This window comes from Patagioenas fasciata, chromosome 6 (assembly GCF_037038585.1).
Source record: "Patagioenas fasciata isolate bPatFas1 chromosome 6, bPatFas1.hap1, whole genome shotgun sequence".
Lineage (NCBI taxonomy): Eukaryota > Metazoa > Chordata > Aves > Columbiformes > Columbidae > Patagioenas > Patagioenas fasciata.
This window is the reverse complement of record NC_092525.1, coordinates 23,798,392-23,816,765: the sequence shown is the minus strand read 5'-3', so window position 1 is coordinate 23,816,765 and position 18,374 is coordinate 23,798,392. Positions and strand designations below refer to the sequence as shown.

At 46.1% G+C, this 18,374-nt stretch overlaps 1 protein-coding gene across 7 annotated transcripts in view; it reads right to left on the bottom strand.

Moving 5' to 3' along the window:
• PACS2 (phosphofurin acidic cluster sorting protein 2) overlaps positions 1 to 18,374 on the bottom strand; it is a 75,542-nt gene that overhangs the window by 33,170 nt on the left and 23,998 nt on the right. For 4 of the 7 annotated variants that reach the window (XM_065842768.2, XM_065842766.2, XM_065842767.2 and 1 more), the window contains exons 2-9: positions 17,107 to 17,194; positions 13,739 to 13,828; positions 9,598 to 9,723; positions 7,400 to 7,562; positions 6,275 to 6,348; positions 5,439 to 5,519; positions 3,127 to 3,186; positions 1,724 to 1,881 (exon numbers count right to left, since the gene is read on the bottom strand). In XM_065842768.2, the coding sequence (XP_065698840.2) occupies positions 1,724 to 1,881; positions 3,127 to 3,186; positions 5,439 to 5,519; positions 6,275 to 6,348; positions 7,400 to 7,562; positions 9,598 to 9,723; positions 13,739 to 13,828; positions 17,107 to 17,194 (840 nt within the window). The remainder of the gene's footprint in view (positions 1 to 1,723; positions 1,882 to 3,126; positions 3,187 to 5,438; positions 5,520 to 6,274; positions 6,349 to 7,399; positions 7,563 to 9,597; positions 9,724 to 13,738; positions 13,829 to 17,106; positions 17,195 to 18,374) is intronic. The other 3 variants (XM_071810268.1, XM_071810269.1, XM_071810270.1) reach the window with 1 other exon arrangement.

Here is an 18,374-nt window from a genome sequence, read left to right as displayed (position 1 = left end):
ACACGTGGGTCCAGCGTTTTCCCACAGCAGAAGAGAACCCACATTGACCCCACACAAGCAGTGGTATCCTCATTATCCCAAGCACCAGGTGCAAAGTTTCACATTGCAATTCTTGTTTCAGCTTTGCAAATGCTGATTGAACTACAGGCCACTCCAGAGAGGTTCTAGCTCGACTGAAGTACAGCAAGTAGAGGTACTGCCCCCACAGACGTTCTGCTTCTGTGGGTAAGCGATTCTTGGTGAGAATACGCATCTTATTTCCAGCTTGCCATCTGGATTTGGCTGCCAGCCCTAGGATCCAATTACACATTTGCTCAGTAAGATAAGGTAGCGCATACAATCAGATTGCGCTTCCACAAGGAAAGGCAGCTCATCACACCAGGCTACAAGACTTAATTACCGTTTAAGGAACTGATTTTTTTTTTTGTTGAAGGGAAAACCTGCCTACAAGCATCAGCATTTATCACATCCCTTTCAAGATACAAAGACAAGAACTGAACACAGCAAACCACAAAGTGTCTCCCCAGGACCAGACACAGCAAGTTCTTACTCCAGCAATATTCCAGCAACCACACATCCCAGAACAGTTACCTACTCAGCTCCAGGGAACAAGACACGAGCTCTCAGTGTGTATAGTACAACATTTTGGATTGTTTCAAAGCAGTTGCTTACCACAACACATTTACTTTCAAATTCCTTCAAGGTAGGGCCTACCAACTGGCAATATATTGGGTCAAGTTCCAAATGTCTTTATAAGCCACCAGTCCCATCACTCACCACTGCTGCCCCAGTCTATCCTTGACACCTTCTGGCTCACTGACAGGAAATAAGTCACTCCAGACTCAAAATCTATTCTTAGCCCAACTAGGTTATTCTACATTAATTAGGATATTATGACACTGGTAATTAGCTGGCATTTAGCAGATCCTGTACTGACCAGCTGCAGGGGGAGGCTCTGCGTGTTATACAGCCATCATATGGCCAGAGCATACAACCACACGTCAGTCAGAAGCATGAGCATGGCTCAGTCTCATGTTTTTGGTCTTTATTTGGCAGGGACATGACACAGCTCTGTTAGCCTGGGGTTCTGCATCTGCTTGAGACCCTGAGCGAGCAATCCCCAGCCCAGCTCCATAGTCCTGTGGTTGCTCACACATCAGTGCCCACAACAGCTGCTTCAGAACAGGCTTGTGTGTATCTATGTGTGCTGCAGTCAGTCCCCTTGGCCCTGATAAGCTCCTCTGTTTCCCACAGTTCCGCTTCCCTAATCCTTGCAAAGACTCCACGCAGGGTCTTCTCAGCTTTTCCAGAAAGACAGTCTGCCTTGTCCATCCCTGCCTCTAATCGTGAAGTTTCCAACTGCATCTTCTGCCTCAGCACAGATTTCCTGGCTGTTTCTAACACCTCTTCAAAATACCTATGCAGGGTTTAACTCTACTGCCTGCCTGTCAGCAATTCCTACCCCCGTGCTCAGGTGGTGGGGCAGGCAGAACATCTGCAAAGGGAACAAGAATGGAATGAGACTGAAGGGAAGTCACACCCCCCACCACCAGCCTCAGCTCACAAGCAGTCATTCACATTGTAACAGCACACACTTGGGCTACCAGGTCAGGTCAAGAAGAGGAAAAAAAACAGGATGGAGAGGTGGGGGAAAAAAAAAGTCTAATCTGCACGGACACTGTGCACGGTCTCTCTGGTCCAGCATCAGCCACCCAACACTTACTTTAACTTTGGTTTTGGAGTGCTCAAGACACTGTCATCATCCTCCATTTCTGGCCCGCTGTCACTAGGGTTCTCTATATCCAGTGTGTCATACAAAAGGTCCAAGTCCTCCTCCACCTCTGGAACGTGCTCTGCCGGGTCCTGCTCTGAATCCAGGACCTACATGCAAGACAAAAGCAGTGATCACTGATTCTGCCAGGAGCCAGACCGAGCCCACATCTCCTGAGCTCCATCAAGGATGGCAGCGCATCAGTCTCGTGAGTAACATTCTGTTCCTAGTGCAACGATACTACATCCAACAGAAACATTAAGTATATGAGAAGTGCCTGGGGCTTGGGTCAAGCTTGCCAGTGTCTGGTTAACAAGCTATTAACCAGAGATGTCCATTATTCAACCCTATTCTATAAACAAAGCTTTAAAAAGGTCCCTAATGCAGCCCCAATTTTCTTAGAAAAATAACAGGAATGCAGTACTCCCAGTGTAACCTGTCTTGGGTTTTACTGAAAAAGTTGCCATGACACCTCCTGATTTGATACCAAAGCAGCTCGAAATGACAAAAATGTCCACAGGAGGCACCTGAAACCCTGACAAGGATAAGATGCCAGTCACACACAAAGGCGAAGAGAACAGATATCTCACACAAAACTTGCACAGGTTGCTTTGCAGATACAGCAGAGCAAACAGGCAGCTGCGCACAGTTCAGGGCTTGCTTTTTGAATGGCAGCTCCAGAAAAAAAGTGGCAGCTCAGTTGGCTGAAACCTCAGCTATGGGTGCTGACTCTGCTGAGCTAACTTGGGAAGAACAGCAAAGCTAACAGGACTGTTTGGAAGGGTAAGGAAGCATGAGGAGTTACTCTTTCCCACAAGCCACAAAATGAGCACGCAGCCATAAAGCCAATTGAGATTTAACTGGTTTTATATTAACATTACACAGGTTTCTTGGGTCCCAGATCTCTTTCCTTTTCAGCTCTGACCGGACAGCTGACTCTCCTGTGGACCTGTGTTCCCTATCCAAGTTTTTAATGTCTTGCCTGGCTGTTCTAGTAACATGATCAAATAGGCTGGGATTTAACTTCACAAGCAATATACACCATAGATTACTTGCCTTTGAAAGGGTCAAAGATAATTTCAAAGCAGTCTGCAAAACTAATGAGTATACATGTGGTTGCCAAAATCTGTTCTTGGTAAAACATGATGTAGAAAATGTCTGACATTTTAAAGTTGGCCCTCGAGCCCCTGTGCGAGGCCAGGGCATAAGGAGAGGTCACATCCACTGCAGACTTGAAAACAAAAGGAAGAGAACTGGAGAAAGGAAACAGGAGAGTGTTCCTGAAGACTAAAGCAAGATGCACCAAGCAGAGGGCAACACACAAGACAAGAAGGCTTACAGAATGAATCACTTACCTCATCAGACACTTTAAACCTCCTCAGCAGTGCCACAACCTTCTGTTTGAAGTTTTGTTGCTGTAAGTCAAAGACACTTTTACATAAGTGAATTGTTTTCTCCCAGTCTGCAAGAAGCTCAAACACATCTGACACTGGTGCTCTAGTTGCTGCCTCAATCAAACAGCTCCTGGCACCACAAACTAAGCCTCTGCTCTTCTTATGCCAAAATCAGCTTTTCCCCATGTATGATACTTTCATTCCTGCATTACAATAACCTAGGTCCCCCTCCACCAAGCATTATTCATCTTCTGGACCTGACGGATGGCACACCACTCTTCGTTGGACACACAGTGGATAATGAAGTATTTTACCTGCCAGATCGCCTCCTGTATCTATTTGATATATTTCTGGCAAACGTTTGACAGTCAGCTTTTCTGATTCTTAACAAGGGTGAGCCAACACAAGCATCTACCCACTGACCCAAAGTACAAATGTGTTTTCTAACAAATAAAGCACTGATTTTTCCAGGAGCTTGCAGTTTATCCTGGTAGGCTCATTTATTTGACTAGCAGCACTGCTGAAAAGTTGTGGGGCTTGTTCTCAACACTTGCCTCTCAGAAAAAATGCTTTCCGAGTCTGATACCCCCAGATCCTGGACACAGCAGGCACCAAGTCCAAAACAACACAAGCCAAACCGCTGCACTGCCTTGGTGTTTCCTTGCCCCCAAGAGTTCCCTCTCTCTTGCAGGACCAAAAAACTGAGATTTGCCATGAGCTGCCCAGCCCTTCTCCGTCCATCACTGTGCAACCTAATATGTATTTAGGTTATACATTCTGAAGAAAAGGAAGATAAGAGGCCAGGTGTGAGTGCTGGTACAGAGCATTTGAGGTGGCATCCCTGCATCAGGAGGAAAGGGAGGAGAAAATGATTGGCACCAGGCCACTCTTACATGAAGGAAGTTGCTCTTTTCCGGCTCGTCTGTATCTCACATGAGCTGCTCTTGGAAGTCCAACTACCTGCTCCCACTCTGGCTTCAGACACTTCACACTGCCGCATGCCTCCAAACCTAACCCTTTACCTCTGAACTCAGATCCTGCGAGCTGCAACCACCTTCTAGACTGCTGAAATTTAGGTGAAATAAATCCACCAGGCCTCAGACAAGACTCTCCAAAGACTGCCCTGTTTCTGTCCCCAATGCACTTGTGAGGTTGAGCTGTCCTCTGGCTCAGGATGCCAAGCAGAACCATCCATCACACAGACTCCCTTGGACCAGCATGGCAGTCTGTGGAGGGAGGACACACAGCACGCAGTAGCTCAGGTGACATGGCAAGAGCTGTTTGCTGGCATTAATGGTTTGACAGCTGGCAGACAGGAGGCCTGGTTTGGAGCTGGGCTGATGTTAACTGGCAGCATCAAACCCAGTTTTGCACAAACCCCACACGTTGCAGGTTCAGTATCAGTTCAGAGGTTGGGGCTAGAAAGATGTTACTATGAGGAAGTTATTTGCTTAATAACCAAGTGGTGTATTTTGTCCTGCCTGGTCACTGACTCTTGAAAGTAATAATAAGGACACCAAGGACATGAATTAGCATGTTCCTAGTCTCACAAGATCTTTTCTGTGCCAGATTCACGTCAAAGTAGGGTTTATTTCAGACCTTATCAAAACATGGATTTCAGAAACAGCCTCACAGGAGGTACAACGATCTCCAAACTTACTCCTAATTCCAAAAACAAACTCTGCCTGTCCTGCTGATTCTGAGTTATTGTCATCACAGACATGCATAAACACTTGCATATGCAGAAAGCTGCATTATGGCACGGTCAAGCACAAGTCACTGCTCCACACTGAAGTGCAGCTTTGCAGGCACAGACGTGCCTGCTGGGAGAGGGTGGACAGCTGCATGCAACTTACCAAAGCTTTCAATATCCAGCTATTTCTTTTGCCTCAGCACCACATGCATCTGCCAAGCTCCAGCCCCTGACTGAGCTACTTCATTTTAAAACCTTCCCACTGGCCTCTCCCACACAGAGCACAAACAGAAGAGCTTCCGTTCACTTAAAGCTACTTCCAGGATTTATGTCAGCATGGATCCTGCAGTGGCTTCTTCACAGGGGTGGAATTCCATACACTTAGATGACAGCACATGCACACACCTTGGACAGCCCCACTCCCTGAACTGGCTGCTTTTGCTAACTCTTCACATGCTGCGATCGTGCTCCCAAGCCCTCTGCTGGGCCAGCACGTCTGGTGCTGCTGCTCCCATAAGCCACATGCACTGCGCATCCTCGCCAAACCCCATCTGTGTTAGTAAAACTAATTTCCACCGACCCTGGTTATGGACGTCGTTCTTACTATCGATCTCCGCTGCTTCTTGGGCTTCCCCAGCTCGTACTCATCATCATCCAAATCCTGAACAGAAAGAGGATTCCTGTGTTACCTTTGTGATTTGGGGACACATGAGCATTTAAGTGCTAAAACCATTCCCTCTATGAAGATGAACCTGCCACTCTGTCTTTCAGGCTTTCACCATTTGTCTTAATTGCAGTTACAATATTTGATGGCAGAGGGGAAAAGGAAGTGAAACAGGTCTGCAGAGAGTCAGGAGTAACAGCTTGGAGAGGTGAAACAGCCCTAGTTCTACACTCAAGGAACAAGGATAGCCACAGACCCACATTTTGGTGGGTTCCTCTCTCAGAACCCTCCAAGAGGTACAAGGCCAATAAGAACCAAACTCAAAAGCATCTCACATCTACCCAGGGCATTCTCTACAAGGACCTATTTTGCAGATAGTATTAAAGAGTAAAGATTGACTGAGACCCCACTGGCCCTTTAATTACAGCTGGGGATCTAGCTGGGCTCTTTGAATGCAATCACCATTACAGAAGCAATCGATGCTTTGACCATTAAGCAGAGAAACACACAAAGATGCTAATGTTTCAGTGTTTAAAGGAAGTTCGAGTCTAAACACATGAAGAGAAATCACAGCATGGTGGAATAAATGGGTTACTAGCTGCAGTGGCAGAAGGCCCTGCACAAACACTTGGTGACAGTCTTGCACTGTCATGGTTTAGCTAAAGAAGTGGGATTTTAGTTTCAATCATGAGCTGAGAGTATATATGCTCTACTGAAGCTCTCACACGGAGAAGCCATGCCCTAAACAGTACCTGGCCCTGTACGGCATCATCACTGGCCTCCTGCTCAGAAGAGAAGCTCTCGTACTCTTCCTCGGAATAGTTGTCTGAAAGGGAAGGAAAGAGGGGAGAGATCCTGTGAAATTCCTTTAAGGTGAGGGGACAGTCATCTCAGGAGCAGAAACTGCCATCTAACAGCCACAAAGCAAGAAAGGAGGCACACGAGGAGATGCCTGCCAGTTTATCTTCTATCTGTGCTAGAACCAGTGAGATGAGAAATGGCTGGAGGTACGGAACAAGGAGAAATCTTGTGATAGCAAGGAAGGACCAGAAAACAGATAACGCTCCTTGAAACACCACCCTTTTTGCCATGGCAAGAACCACTTGGTAGACAGCAGCAAGTAAAGAGGTTTCTGCACACGGGAAATTACTTTTCCCCCTAACATGGGCATAACTGGCTTAAAGAATCGAAGACATGCCAGGAGAGTCTAAATCCTTTATTGAAATGACACTTGGGTGAGCTGCCCAGCCTTAGGCAACACCACACAAGCAACTGTATGCACTACCTTCAACAGCCACTCTTCTAGCAGTGAGCAAAAGGCTGGTACCACACAAAAAGATTGTCACGAGTAGAAAACAAATTACTTCCCTATATATTTCATAAAACCATGGATTTATACTCATTAAACTAGGCCACAGTCCGTAGCAAAACAGGTTGAGGGCTTGCGGGTCTCATCTAAGTTAATGAGATTTATTGTAGAATATTCAAAGGAAAACTAATTCAGAAAAATAGCTTAAATGTGAACCTCCTGAATACAACACTGTTAGCCAGGTGAGAAGCTCCAGGTTCTCAACACACCCACCAGTAATGGTGGAAGAGCATTGCCAAGAACACAGCTAACCCTTGCTGGATGGCTCAGGCCTGGTGTGAGACACAGGAGCAACTTCAACAATTCAATCCCTTACTCCTGTCACACTCCCTGCTTACACAGCAACAGGTTTGCAAAGTTGGTTTTCTTTGCATTAATCAGTTATAAACACAGCGACTTGTGTAAACCAGTTTTCATTTGTCCCAGGAAGCACCTGAGCCCAGGTGGCATTTAATTCCAGCTAGGTCAGGAAGACACTGGTCCTCAGAGCAGGTGGTTCTACTCTTACCTGTAGACTTGATTTTCTGGCTGGGCTGCATAGTGCTGTCGTCATGGTCAATTGGCTGACTTGACAAGGAGAAGATCCAGATTTCTGCTACCTTCACTGCAGCCTCTTTGATGTTGCTGAAAAGGCTCAGAACCTGCCCACCTTCTGTTGGGTGCTGCATGACCTGAGACAGAAATTAAGCAGTACAAATCTGCATAAAAATGTATTTATACTTGCATCATTTGCATACTACAAGAGTTATTTATGTTAATAGAGTTACTCTACATTTCCAAATACAAAAGCAAGCCAACACACTGCAACTGCAGGAGCCACTTGCAGGCACACACTATGCTGGTAGAGATTTTATTTGACTGCTAGTAAGAGTGATGAAAGAAAAAGCCTTCTGAGCTTGATATTAGCTTATCTTTGAAGCACAATACTCAGCTACCTCATTACTATGTATTTGTTTACACAGCACAGTCCCGATTTCCATTATCAAGTTACCAACCCTATGAATGTCTAATTAAGGAACTTAATTTTGTGTTAAAGCCCAGCAGACGAGTCAGTAAAGGCAAAAATTCTTGGTGAGATACTGATGCAAAGTGCTTCCTAAAGCAAAAATCGCTGGTCCAGAGAGCTGGCACCTGAATCTCAGAGGAGGCAGCCAGCCCAGGGTAATGAAGCAGTGGGTCATGAAAAACTAGACAATGGTGGAGACAGAGGGACATCTCAGTGTGGGTTTCTCCGTTGTCACTCACAGGGCTCTGCCCAGAACCTCAGACTTACCTTCTCTTGCCCCGCAGGAGTTAGAAAGCGCTTCCCCATGCCTGCACCTCAGTTTTCTAACACACACCAGGCTGCTCTGTCAGCTCCTCACGAGGCTTTATGAAGACCTGAGTTGATGAGGAACATATGGCCTCCCTGCTCTGAAACAGCTCAGACTCACAGTTCCAACTCATTGCTTTGTTTCAGCAGCTAAGAGAATTTTTTTCTTTTTTTTTAATTGTAAGGAATGTGTCAGTGCTGTTTAGGGGTCATTATACTACAAACTGCAAAAGGGGGGCGGGCCTTGTAAAATTTGTTTTCCTGAAGTCTTTGATTTCAGAAATATTCCAGATGAGCTGGAGAGCAACTATTTCATAGCACAACGAATCTTTGAAAACGTTTCACTTTCTGACCTCAGTCAGCTGACACTACAAAAAGACAAAAGACAAACCACACACAGCAGCATATGCCCAACACTTAAAAGTTCACTGATTGGTCTAATTAATGGGTCCACATGTTTTCAGGCCTTCAGCAGTATTTAATTTCTAGTTGTTAAACAAATCAAACACACTACAGGCAAAATGTCAGCTACACCACCACAAACCAGAATTTGGCCAGTTCAAATGTGGAGTTACCATTTACTGCATGTCTAAGGGAAGCTGAACTTGCATATAAGGACTGGTCTTTATAAGGAGTTATTTAACACAGTAGTAACTCACAACAGCATATTACTAGCTTATTTTAGCTGAAAGTGATTTGTTGACAGAATGCAGTCTGATGAAAAATACTGGCATTAAGCTGAACTTGCTACTGTTAAGCCCATCTCTAAATTCTCAGAAACAGAAACCACAGAGATTAAACAGGGCATGAAATAATGAAGCATGGAGCTAAGCCATTCAGAAAGCCTTAGTGAATAATTTAGCCATACTTGATTTCAGCATTAATTTTCAGATGTAAATCTGAAAATTTTATCATTTACCTCTCATGAACAGAATTCTACATAAATTACCAACAGCCATGAAATAAGAATTGCAAAGCGTGTCTCATGCAAAATGAGAGAAACTATTTCATCCTGAACTCTTATACAGTGGCACAAAGAAGCACAGTAAACCTTGATTTAACTTTAATATTTCATAGGTTTGGAAGGCTTGCACGAGTGACCCTGTCTTGTTCTACACTCTAAAAAAAACCACCACAAAAAACCAAAACCCTCACAAGTTAATAAGCTAGCCTTGTGAAAGCTTTAGCTCTCAAGATACTACCCAGAAAATGTCAAATATTTTTACTCAGTAGTAAAATCTGTTTAAAATATTGCCCTGTGAATACTGATTACAGTTAAGACAGCTATATAAAATTCCATCAGGTACTTCCCAATGAGGAAAGTGACAATACTGGGTTTAAAGATGACACAGAAGGCCCACCTTTGCAAACAGATCATGTCAAATGCTGCTCACCTCAGCCATGTTGATGGACCCCACAGCCAGAGTCTTGTAGCCTAAAATGGTTCGGTTCTTGTACCGCTTCCGCCGCTGCAGCATGATCTGAAGCTTGTTGCCTTCTCTCTTCAAGAAGTGAGGGTACTGCAGTTGGAAACACAATGGAAAAGTTTATTGTGTCTCTTGACATTAGCTACCCGCTTCACAAATGAACTCAGCTCCTAGGGATTAACCCCATGGCTTTTAGAAGAGCCTACAGCCAACACAGTGGACAACACTTCATTATCCCAAGGAACCCATCATCAACAGCTTAGCTCTGGGCTTTTGTTTCCCCACACTGAAAACACAATCCAGGGGCACAGAGGAGCTGTTCAGTTTAGGAAAGGCTGAGCCCAAGCCCAGTTCCAGAGGAATAAGCAGCCTCCAGGAGATGCTTGCCCCACCAGCCCAGAACTGCAGCCCCCAAGGTGCTGCCCAGGAGCACAAACAGCGAGTGGGGACAGCCATGGACCCCTGTGCTCTCAGCAGGACACTGCCTTCCCACCAGCACAAGGACACTTCTCAGTGTTTGACCCTCTACCGCACACGTTTCAGAGCCTATCGGACCCTAAAAGGCAAGCACAGAGACCTACGTGCTACCCTATGATTCATTCCAGGACAACTCTGTCTCCTTCAGGTACACAGCTCTTGCAAGTGTCACTGTTTTCAAGCATTAACACACTCAAAACCACTTTGAGCAACAGAAATTTGAGTAATTAACTCAAGAAAAACCCTGTCCTACTGCCAGGCTATGTTGCAAAGACAAACCCTTTCAAGACATATTCCGTACAAGCAAATAACGTATGTTTATGTATCTTCCAAACAACTCCCCAACAGAGAAGCTGTGAAATCAAGCAGAGATTATTACAGAAAGAGCAGGGCTAACCCTGCTGTCTCAGCTTGTCCTGCTCATGTGTACAGAGCTCTAGTGCAGGCAGGTCCTGCTTTCTGCCACGACATCAGCCAGAGCACTCTCAGTCCCCAGCTCACTGGCTGTGGAAGGAAGCAGCCATGCAATGGAAGACCAATCTTCAAGAAAAGATACAGCAGTCTCATCCTGAGAAGAGAAGTGAATAGGACACATGCTCCAAATACACAAAATACAGAGCAGACAGGAGAACCTAATCACAGAGATCTCAAAACAGGACATTTCCAAGTGAAGGATGCTTCTCTCACAGGCAAGACCTACATTTTTTTTTTTCCTCCCTCTTGGGACATTATGAAAATAACTTCCTGACGATCAAAACACTTGATGAATACAAATGCTGAGTGCCACCAGAAACCCCAAGATATTAATTTGCAGTCCAGAGCAAGTCTGACTGCTACACAGAGAGCTGGGAGCAGTGGCCACACAAACAAGCAGAATACTAATTAACTGACTGCTCTGCAAGGGCAAGATTTACTGTGCAATGCACAAGGAAGCAGCCCCAAAAAAGAGAGGAACAAGAGTCCCTGTTATTAAACGACAACCTCAAAACACACCTGCATCTAGACGCAAATGGACCCCATGACGTTACAGACATGCAACAACCCTAAACAAGGACAGAAGAAAGTTATTAGGGGAAAGAGGTAAGAGGGGCTTAAAAAGCCAGAGGCACCTTTTGCATTCAAATCTACCATCTCCCTGCCCCTGGGGTCCTAGCACATGTCAGAAGGGCAGCCTGTTTGAAAACAAGACTTCAGAGGAAGCACCCAGCACCTCAAGGCACCTCCAAGCTGTGAGAAGAGGGGTCATCACACACACCAGCACAGCAAGAGTCAGGGCAAGAGATTCTTTCTGAAGCCCCAGTTGTGTAATCCCTTCCATCTGAAAAGGTTTATTAGATTAAACGCTGGAATCAAGTGCTCCGGAGAGCTGTGATGTTGTGCTTGGAATATCTGGAGAATTTCACTTGATGTTGTGAAATCCAGGGAGAGTCAGGAGAATCAGGCACTCCAGCAATATGAGCAATGGTAGCTCATCTACCAGAAAGGCTACCGCTCGTCTAAGCCTAGCTGGTAAGACAGAACAGGATCAGACACACCACTAACTCCAGTCTTACCCCCACAGAGCAGCAAGAAACTCCTCCGTTCTGTCTGAGCAGAGGCCTCCCAGGCACGACAGCTGCCCACTATTATGCCAGCCTGCCCTGTCACCTTCCTAGCTTCACTCTGACAAAGAAACACCCTGTGCAAAGGACAAGAATTTCACCCAGGAGAAGCAGCTGAGAAGGCGGCGACCACAAAGATACAAGGGGTTGCAAATGCGGACAGTTAGCACAAAGCAAGGCATGCAGTTTGAAGAGCAGACAGGGTGACATGAAGATACTGGCTGCTACAAGACACTGAGACCTTCTTGTGCTGTGACAGCCACATGCTTCTACTTTGCGGCCTATCACCACTCTCAAATATATCCCAGGCACTAAATTCAGACTATATCTGGCTTTGCTGCATTTGTTAGCTAGATGTAGCTTCCAGTTATTGTCCAATTAAGAAACAATAAAAGTTGTCATAAAAACCCTGTTGTGCCATTTTGGGAAGGCTTCCCAGGTCCTGCTGCATCTGAGACCACCAATCCTTCCTGCAGTCGGAGATCAGCAGCACATCTCTGCATCAACCTTGCTCACCTCTTCCGAAGGCTCAGTGTCACATACATTTTTCTCCCCTATTCTGGCTCAGTTCCCAGACCCTTCAGGGGAAACAGAGTTCAAGGCAATGCTCTGTGCCCTGCTGCAGCATTGCTTCGAGTCTCAGGAAAAAAAAAAAAAAAATCCCAGTTAATTTCAAAAAGCCTTGCAGAAATACTTGCTCCTTGCTGACACAGGACTGGCAGAGGGAGACCTGGCTCATCTTACAGCTCTGCTCCCAAGTATGGGAAAGCTACAGCCCCAGGACCCAAGCATATGTATTCCTGGCACGTGGCTTTGTTATTTCTGTTCACAAAAGAGATACAATGCTGCAGTTAACCCAGTCTGTGGGCTGCATCAGGACAAAATCAGAAGCATCAGCCATTTGTGTAGCTGATGGGGCAGCTGCAGGGTTATCATCCATCTGCAATGAAATCTTACCTGCTTCAAGTCTGCACAGGTCTCAGAGTAACAACCAGTCTGTTTCACATCATCACTTCAGCCTTTCTCCTTACCAGATCAAGCTCTTGACTTCAAGATCTAACCAACAGTGCCCAAAACACAGATACACCAGATATGAATGCTTCTGAGTGTCCATCTGGCTCTGCTCTATTCATGCAGTATCCTCCCTCCTGCTTATAGGAGGTCAGCCTTTATGTATGTTATTTCCCTGCTCAGGAGGCAGCAGCAGGGCAGCATGCTTTGAGGAAAAGCAGAACAAATAAAACACATTTTCTCCAATTCCCAGCTAATTCCTATGGCTCTAGAGCCAGGAGTAACTGTCTGCATACTGCTCCAGCTTCCCCAAATAGTGCATCTCTCAGTAACTCCAAATCAGAGAGATTCACCTGTTCCACTCCTTCCATCAGCCTAATAATCCATGCCATCCCCCATGGCTGCCTCCCTCCAGTGCCTATTGATAAGGAAGGCAACAAAAGGCAAACAGGATCCATCTTGCTCTGGTCTGGTTCCTTTCACAGCCATAATATGAACAGGACAGACTGCAAAATCCTCATATTCCTGGGCTCCAAGGACAGGATGCAGGAGGAAGGTCCCACAACACTGCAAATCAGCACCCTGCTCCAGGCCCTCAATGCTCAAATGTCATTCAGACAAATTTGTGTTGTTGCACTGAGGACATGCAAATTGTGGCAAGTGTCTAACTTGCCTGTTCCTCCCAGAAAAGTCAGAATTAGAGGTCTGCCTTCCATGATGCAGGGTTGGCCCCAGTAAGAATTCTAAGGGTTTATATGGCAGCTTTCGTAGTGGGCTTCCACCTCCTGAGATCCTAAAAGCATCTGGGCCATTTTTGCTCAAATTCCCTACAGCTAACTGCCCAGAGACAAGCAAAAGAACTCAGATAACTCTTCAGAAAGGGCTGGAACTGCCTTGAGAACAAGTATCTCTAGCAGCACTAGAAGGATCTTCACCTTGGACTCACAACACACTTCTGTTCACTTCAAAGCAGCGAGTCCAGAAAGCACACGCGTCTGAAGGCCACATTCCCACCTTACCTGCAGTGAGAAGGTCAGCGCAAGCTCCGTCTCCACATGTCCACTCGGGGGCAACACAATCTCATGGGAGCGCAGGATGCGCTTGGAGCCCTGCACAGAAACAAAGTCCATGGGGTGAGTTTCCCAGAAGCCAGCCCTTGTGTTCCACCTCAGGCCTATCTGCTGGAAATCAGGAAGCATCACCATGGACTACCATAGAGAAAGCGAACGGATGGGTCTGACCTTGCACTTCAGTGAAATATTAATGAGATGAAAGGGAGACATTTGGCCACTAAATATTTGGGCACATTTACTGTCACTAACTGCAACAAAGCAGCTTTTGTTCTGTCAAACACCAGCATCAAAAGCTCTGAGTCAACCCCCACCCCTCAACTTCAAGTCTTGTATTTTCACTTCAGCCAGTAGGTACAAGGCTCATCATCTTCTGGGTTCAGAGGCTGCAACGTCATGTTTGTATCTACGGCATTAGCCGTGACAGACTGGTCTTTTTGTGCACACACCCCTCCCTGGGGAAAGTGGAGATTTCAACTTGTTTAAACAATTGCACGTAGTTGGGGTTATAAAAGAAAAAATACACTAAGCATCACAGTGGAGTCTGCAGACCTGACAGTGCTACAGGGCAACTCCCAATCAACACTGTGTTTGGGTTGCTGTTTACTAACGGAGTTACTGGGCTATTTACTCTGCGAGTATTTAATTTCAGGGGATACTTCAGGGAAAACTAGTAGGAAAGAACAAACTGCTGCCTAGCAAATCTCCCTGCACTGTTCAAACACAGTGGCAAGTCCCTGGCTCAACGTTCTGCTGAGGCTGCAGATCTGGCTTTGTCCAGATGGGCTGATCTCCCAGAAGCACAGAACTGTAGCTCTCAAAAAAAGCAGCATCTGGGAAATCAGAGACAGACTGGGGGGGCGGGGATTGGGATAAACACCTCCCAGCTACATCCAAAGGAAGATCTGGTCTGCTCATATCAGCCTCAAAATAGCATCCCGAGATGAGAAAGAAGCAGAGGCTTGTTTACATCCCCAAACACATTGCTCCAGCAGCCAGAGTGAATGCTGTCATTTGCAGAAGTGCCTCAGATCTCCTGTGGAACCGCCAAGGTGCCTGAGCTCCAGCACATCAGCAGACAGACAGACAGCAGAACAGGGTGAGAAACCCAAGCGCTTCCCCCAGGAACAGCAGCACGTGCACGCACAGCACAGCTCGCCTCACTGCTGGCAACAGCGGCATCTGTTCCATTGGTGCAAAGCTCCTAATAGCAACAATCTTGATTTACTTGTTATGCAACTCAAAATCTAACGACAGACCAAAAATAGTTGCTTTTAAAAGACTGCAGCAGGTAAACAGAGCAACAACTTGGGAAATAAAGTTGACAACTCTTTGAACATCACTGTTGAGGAGGCTGCAAGGAGTGATGGGAAATGCAGGAAAGATGCTCTCATTAGGTCTGAATTCAGTCATCCCCTCTGGAAGGGCTCCAAGGCCTGACACCTCTCTCTTGCGATTCCCCACATAAAGGCACTGAGTCATTTGACAGGGATCATACATTTGCTGATCCAGTATCACCAGCTTCAAACAATAGCCATGTCAGGAACCTAAGTGCTGGCAAATAAAGTGTCCCTGAAGGGGCTTGTCAGCATCATTATCATAACCTGCAAGCTGTAAAGGGACTTTTAGTAACAGGGCTTCAAATCTGCCTGTATCTGAGACAGCTGTAGTGCTACTGACCCACCATTAAATAGCACATCGCAAAGAAATATGGGTGCTGATCAAACATGATGGACACCCGAGGAGAAGCACTCTTTGGGACAGTGGTAATTTCAGCCACTGTCACCTCTAGGTCACCTGTACAGACAGATCAAGGGCAACATAAGGATGGCCTGAGGATGCAAGCTGCAGCCTGTGATGTGGCAGACAAGGATCCCCAACAGGGCAAGTCCTTCTGCCTTCCAGCTCTTCAGGGATCTGTCCTGGAGTAGAGAGGACTGCAGAGAACTGCTCAGGTTCCAACATCTGAATCGCTGTAGCAAGGCAGATCACAACATGTACCCAAAATAGACAAGAAAGTCTCACGTCTTAAAACTCCCTTTGGACTTGCAGGTCTGAAGCAAGCTTTCACTTACAAAAAGTATCAGCAGTCAGTAGTAACCTGGACACAAAAATAAGGGTTTGGTCTAATAAAGGCAAGTGAATTCTCCAACCCAAGTTTGACATGCTCTGGGCATAGATCATTCACTGACAAGCCTCAGGCCCTTACAGTGCTGCATCCACCATCTAGGAATACAGATACATGAAAAGCTTTCAGCCCTGATAAGCAATATCTGACTGCCTGGGAACCCACAGCTGTGTTTCTTCTGAGATTCCTATAAATCCAGGTGTGTGAAATGATTCTCTGCCTTTCTGTTCCCTGCTGTGGGTGCATGAACCCCCTCCAACATAGAGCAACACATTTTAACCCCAGCTGGACTGCTGATGGAGATGAGAGATGCCAGTTAAATCTTCAGCTGTATGTTTTTGCACCATAGAGCCTTCGTGATTTCACCTCCCAAGCCAGATTTTGTGTGCCTTAACACAACCAACTCTCTGTAGGGGTTTGCCTCATTCTTTATTTGAAAAGCTGCTTTTCAGCATGGTTAATGGTATTTTTCTACTTATAGGTCTGCCAGGTTTCTACTCATTAAGTACTTCAGCATTTGCAGCAGTGGTATCATGTGAGCTGAATTGATGCTGTGACACGCTGTGGAACTGAGTCCCCTTCTATCCTCCCCAGCTCCAGGCAGTGTGACCTACATGTAGGCACCTAATTAAATGGCACAACCTACGCTATAAAGTGGGTTATTTACCTAGGATGGCAGCTGTATTTTATGGAAATACATTAAAAATGTACAGGCACCCCACAAATCCACCGACAAGCACCCGACTATGAAATGACTTGGACTCGATAGCAGAGCTGCTCATCAGCAGAGGGAAGCCCAGACTTCAGACTCCTCAAACCAGGACCAAGTTACCAAGATGTTCTGCCCCAAAGTGAGCTGAAAGCATGTTAGATGGAGAACCAGGCTCGGATTTAGTGACAACTCAGGGAGAAGAGGTGACAGCATATGACCTGTAAAGAGCATTTTTACATGCAGCTAAGCTCATGCTGAGCCCTCCACAAAAAAGATTCTTTGCTTACAACAGTGAAATGCAGTAGGAACATGGAAGAAGGATCAGAAGAGACTCTCCACACATCCAGAATGCCCTGATGTGCTTGGGAAGAAGCCCGTGGCTGCCACAGATCCTCACATGAAGGCAAAGCTCAGTTTAGGCATCTGTCAGTATTTTCAGCCAAACACATTTCATTCTTAAAACTGAGCAGCAATTACCTGCATTTTGACCGCAATGACCCCAGAAATAAGCTCCTTATCCAATTCTTTTAAGACTACCAGTTTCTTTAAGGTCAAGCTGCACAACCTGCAAACAGGAACAGAAGAGAAACAGTTACAATCATGTCTGAAAAAACAGCAGCACTATCTCAGTCTGGGGGTGAAGAGGCCCCAGACACAAGCCACACACTGATACAGACATCAAGACAGCAGAAATACGTGAGGTTTCCCTGGCTTTTCAGACTGAATTTCTCCAGCCTTTCACAAATAGAAAGAGGTGGACAGGAGGGACACTTCTGTTTGATACAGACCCATGGCCAGATGAGAGCATCTCACAGCACAGAATTCCACTGGCCAAAGCCTGGGAACTCTTGCTCTGAGTCAGACCAAAAGCTTTAGGGTCAGAGGAATTAAATTCCAGCAATATAAAAGCACTGGGTCAGTCTAATTTTAAACTCATTTACCAAGCTTTCCTAGATTGTTGGCTTTTTCAGTTTCAAACTCTTGGCTTGCAAAGATCTCACTCCCACCTCCTCTGGTCAACCCACACATTCTCCTCCTCACCCCCAAACAAAAGTGCCAGCAAGTGGTTCAGGCGTCCCTAAAGGGAAAGGGGAAAAAAAAATAAAATAGAGGAGTGAAGCTGTGCCCTCTGGCCCTGGTGTTCACATGCCACACATACACAAGTAAATCACATTCTTTACCCAGGCAATGCTACATTGTTCTGGTTAAAGCTGTTTACACTTCTGTCTTCCAGTTCAGGGAGCTTGGGAGGGGGTAAAGTTTGGACTAGATGCAGTTAAGGCTCTGAGGTAATGGGACCACAGTATTGGCATTGTCACAGTTTCACAGAAGTTACCACCAGCTGGTGTAATTAAGAAGGCAGGCCTAGAAACTTCAGGGAAAGATAAACCTGAAGCAAAGACAGCTCAGCTTGAGGAAAGCAAAGGCCAGAGGAAGCAGCAGACGGGAAAGCAAGAGGAGCTGACACTGGATTTTGGTGCATGCCCAGGCAGCAGCAGCCCAAGTGCCACTGGCTGGGGCCTGCACTTGACCTACAGGACTCCACGCCGGTGCCAGGAACAAGTCTCCACTTGAAGAGTGACTTGCACCTCCACCATGTTCTCCACCACATTGGGAAGCTGAAACATTGCTTTGCTGCAATGCCTGGGGGTGGACACAATCAGCCTGGGTGCAAAACTGCAGGAGAGATGTGGGTAAAGGCTCTTGCCAACAGGAGCAATGGCAGACGTTGAAGCAACTGCTGC